The following is a 4,051-nucleotide window of genomic DNA, read 5'->3' as shown; positions in this document are numbered from 1 at the left end:
GCAACAATAATGTACAGTATGTGGAAAATAATGTTTGTTTTTTTTTTACCTTAAACCGCGTAAACACATTGCATTACACCAAATACACAACATCATGTTCTTTTTAGCAACATCATAAGACCCCTTTAAATCTACTGTGTTGTCTTTTAAAGTAAAATTATTAATATTCTATATGGAGAGCCAGCTTTTCAATTAAATATATATATATATATATTTTTTTTTTTTTTTATAACTCGCCTTTAAACTTGAATTTAAAATAATTTTAATCTAACCCATTAACAATTTTTTTTTTATAATTATTCTATTATAATAATTTTTTATCTCATGACTAGCTGGTTATTGTGATCTTATTTTATTATAAATTATTGTATTCCTCTCCTTGTGGGAATCCATTTCCCTAAATTAGAGAATTGGAGGTAGGAGTTTAATTTAGATTAATTTATTAAATCAATTGCCATTACTTTAACCACTTAAAACTACTGTATTGTTTTTAAAGTAAATCTTTCAATATTCTGTTTGGAGAACAAGCTTTTCAATTAAACATTTATAAACTTTTTTAAATCACTCACCTATGAACTTGAATTTGAAACTTTAAATGAGTTTTAAAATAATTTTCCTAATATAATACATTTTTATCTCATGACTAGCACGTTATTGTGATCATATTTTGTGATAAAATGTGTGCACTATGTCAGAATGAACTTTTTTCTTATTGTTTGTGAATTATAGGAGCTGTGTGGGCCATATGTCTTCATTATATTCATGATCTTCCTCATCATCTTCTTCGTCTTTACATACTTCAAAGTTCCGGAGACTAAAGGGCGAACTTTTGATGACATCGCCCGTGGTTTTGGCGGGGCTCCGCCTCCGACTGCCACCTCCGTGGAGGAGCCCGGCAGAGTCGCACTTCCAGCCTCTCCGGTCAAAGAAAAGGTCCCATTGGTGGAAGCTTCCAAATCTTCCTTGGAACAGGGTGCAAGCTCATCTGAGAAAGCTGCGGCAGATGCTAAAAAACCTAGCTCAGTTACCCAGCCACTGGTGGATTCTAGTAAAGAGGAGAAATCTAATTCCACCATCTAAGAAATGGTGTAACTCTATAGCTTAATATGATTAAAGACATGACGTACTACTGAAGATAGAAATATAATACTAGAGATTTATTTACTGGAAAAAGATTATTTAGGGTAAACAGATTAAGAAGGTAACCACAGGGGAAAGTCACAGATCACCTAGTTATATTTTGAAAGGATACGAGAGCTCATAGTCCATGAGCTTTATTTTATTGTGTAGTTTGACAACTGATGGTTTGGTGCAATATTGATTCATGTTTTAAAGATTTTATCTATTTATTGCTCATTTACTCCTGTTTGTGCATTTTAGTGCAGTTTTAATGTGAATTATCAAACAGGACATTGTTTCCTATGTCAGATCAAACAGAAAAAGGGAATTTTCTAAAAAAAAAACTCAATTTTTTGCTTTTAGAAAAACCAAAGTGTTTTTCCCTTGAGTGATAGTTGGCGATCTTCATAATCTTGAGGATGTTCATTTTGTATAAAATATAGTGTGCATAGAGATATATACGTTTTCATTACTTCAGATCACTACTACCATTTATCAAAAACACTTAAAACATATATTTAATTAGAAGATTCATAAAAAATATTTAGATTACAGAAAGTGCTTAGCTAGTAAAGCTTATGCCAAGAATAGTTTACTGCCAAAAATAATACATCTAAAGAAACTAAAATCACCAAAAATGACCAACCAGTGTTCGATGAATTGTACTGTATATAATGTATACGGTCTCCATAACTAGACAAGTTCACATTTCAGATATCCAAGATAAAGATTTTTAGCAAATGACGTGATCAAGATTATGAGCATTAATCCCGCTACTGAATTTCCTGTGCTTGGTGATTTAGTATTCCAGCGTCACGTGTGTGCTGCACTGACTCACTTTGAGGTTTGACAGAGTAGTGAGAGAAGTCTCACTTGATTTGAATAAATGTGTTTATAATAAATGTTGTTCTGCCGTTTCCGACACTTAGTTTGAATCCCTTTCATAGAGAACACATATAGTATTTATTTGTTTATACATTTATTTTTTACTTAAATTAGAGAATCTACCAATAATTCCTATCACGTAAGGCAATTGACGCTTTATGCTGCCATTGCTTAGGTATTGCTATTTTTGTCTAGATATTGAATGTGAAAGTATTTATTAATAAGCACATTTATAGGCCAGGTGTAATCTGAACAACTGCTTTTTCCCATTCTGATGTCTTGTGATCATTTATATGTTGCACGGAGAGAAACTCCAAAAAAGACCAAGAAAGACAACATTCCTCTTGCAGTAGTGCACTGTGGTTTGTATCCCAGTGGTCAAGAGCAGCGTCACAATGAGCCAGCCCTCTTCTAACACTAACAAACACAACCATCTTATTAACTGTTTATACCTTTCACATACTGTACCTTTACTGTGCATAATGTACACAACTCATAGTTACTTGCTTACTGTACAGTTAGAAGAGCATCACCCTGTAAATAACTAAGTTAATGTGTGTTGAATGGTGTAATTGATGTAATTGCAGTTCAAAAGGAGAGTGTCTGCTAAACAGAAGTGTTGATGTTTTGACATTTGTATATTTTATGGTGGTTTTTCCTGAATGTGTAACAAAATCATGAGTGGCACTGTGTACAATTGTATTATTTTGAGAATAAATAGTCTAAATCATTTTATTTCTCCTGTTTCCTAAATGTTAATAGGATACATCAGATTCAAAAGTATACAATAACTTGTGGTATTTTGGAGTAACCTAGTTATCACAAAAATATATTCATAAAGTCATAAAGATAACTGTTTTTACTGTACATATAAATAAATAATGTGAATTTGTTAATTAATTAATGAATATTTATAGGTCTTTCAGATAACAATTAGTTTTTTTTCTTTTATTTAATTTATTTATTTTTACAGAAAAGTATTTTTAATCACTGGACTGAAATTCAAATAACGCAACGTCATTTGCCTCTGTTTGCGTCCTATCGCGTAAATAACCAATCATAGTTAACAGTGACCTTTGAAGCCAATCAGATTTTAGCATCACACTTATGCGTCATCAAGCGTGCTTCTGGTTAACAACAGGTGAAGAGAAACTTTCATATTTAGACTAAATACAGATGAAATTCAGATTATTTAAGGATTATTGTAAAACCTACGGCAGTTTTCCTCACGGACCAACCGCAGACTTAAAGATGTAAGTGAAAAAACAAATATTTAAACGTAGGCATAATTTTGGTTAGGTGACCATTATTTACAACTGCACTAGTGATGACTAAACTGAAAAAAGTGAGTTTACATTAATAAATAGTATATTTTAAATACGTACGTTGTTATACGTTAATAAACTCTCTAGTTACCAATAAATATGCCAGTAATATAATTTGAAGTCTTATTTGAATTAGAGGAGTACCAATGAACATAATATGTTATTTTCCAACCTAAATAAATATAATGATAAATTAAATCACACTACCTGTACTATTGCTAGACACGGTTTGTTTGTGTGTGTTTTATACATGTTTACATTGTAGCTTTGGTCTTCGCTACATTTTCCTGCATATATGTGTACGATAATCTTTCGCTGTTACATATTTTACGTAACATCCCCTCTTTCTCATTTGTGTTACAATTGAGCTTTTAGCCTTTATCCGCGGTCTTCGGTCACTTTTGACCGGAGAATTTTACATTTTGAATTTTTAAAAATCGTAGCTTCACCAGAATGGTACGAAACCTGGTGACTTTTATGACACTTGGTATGTGAACACAAAAAAAATTGAGGGCAAGATTCGAAAAAGCTAAGTGGTCGTAAAAAAAAATAGTCACACTCGTGAAAATACAGAAAATGTTTCTGTGTACAATCTACAAATCCCCCACAATGCAGAAAAAAATTGCACAGCAATGAAGGGGTGAAACTCTAAAACATCTAGAGTGCAAAATCAACACACCAACTCACACGCGCGGACACACACTTGTACACACACACACACA

General features: G+C 32.2%; 1 protein-coding gene across 2 annotated transcripts in view; it reads left to right on the top strand.

The window, feature by feature from the left end:
- LOC107739512 (solute carrier family 2, facilitated glucose transporter member 3-like) overlaps positions 1 to 2,708 on the top strand; it is a 22,675-nt gene extending 19,967 nt beyond the window's left edge. For both annotated transcript variants that reach the window (XM_016551653.1, XM_016551652.1), the window contains exon 11: positions 730 to 2,708. In XM_016551653.1, coding sequence (XP_016407139.1) covers positions 730 to 1,080 — 351 coding nt within the window. In that variant the 3' untranslated portion in view covers positions 1,081 to 2,708. The remainder of the gene's footprint in view (positions 1 to 729) is intronic.
- Positions 2,709 to 4,051: the final 1,343 nt, after the last annotated feature.

The sequence above is a fragment of the Sinocyclocheilus rhinocerous genome, unplaced genomic scaffold (assembly GCF_001515625.1).
Source record: "Sinocyclocheilus rhinocerous isolate Xijiao unplaced genomic scaffold, SAMN03320098_v1.1 scaffold314, whole genome shotgun sequence".
Classification (NCBI taxonomy): domain Eukaryota; kingdom Metazoa; phylum Chordata; class Actinopteri; order Cypriniformes; family Cyprinidae; genus Sinocyclocheilus; species Sinocyclocheilus rhinocerous.
This window is presented reverse-complemented; position numbering and strand designations above follow the sequence as displayed.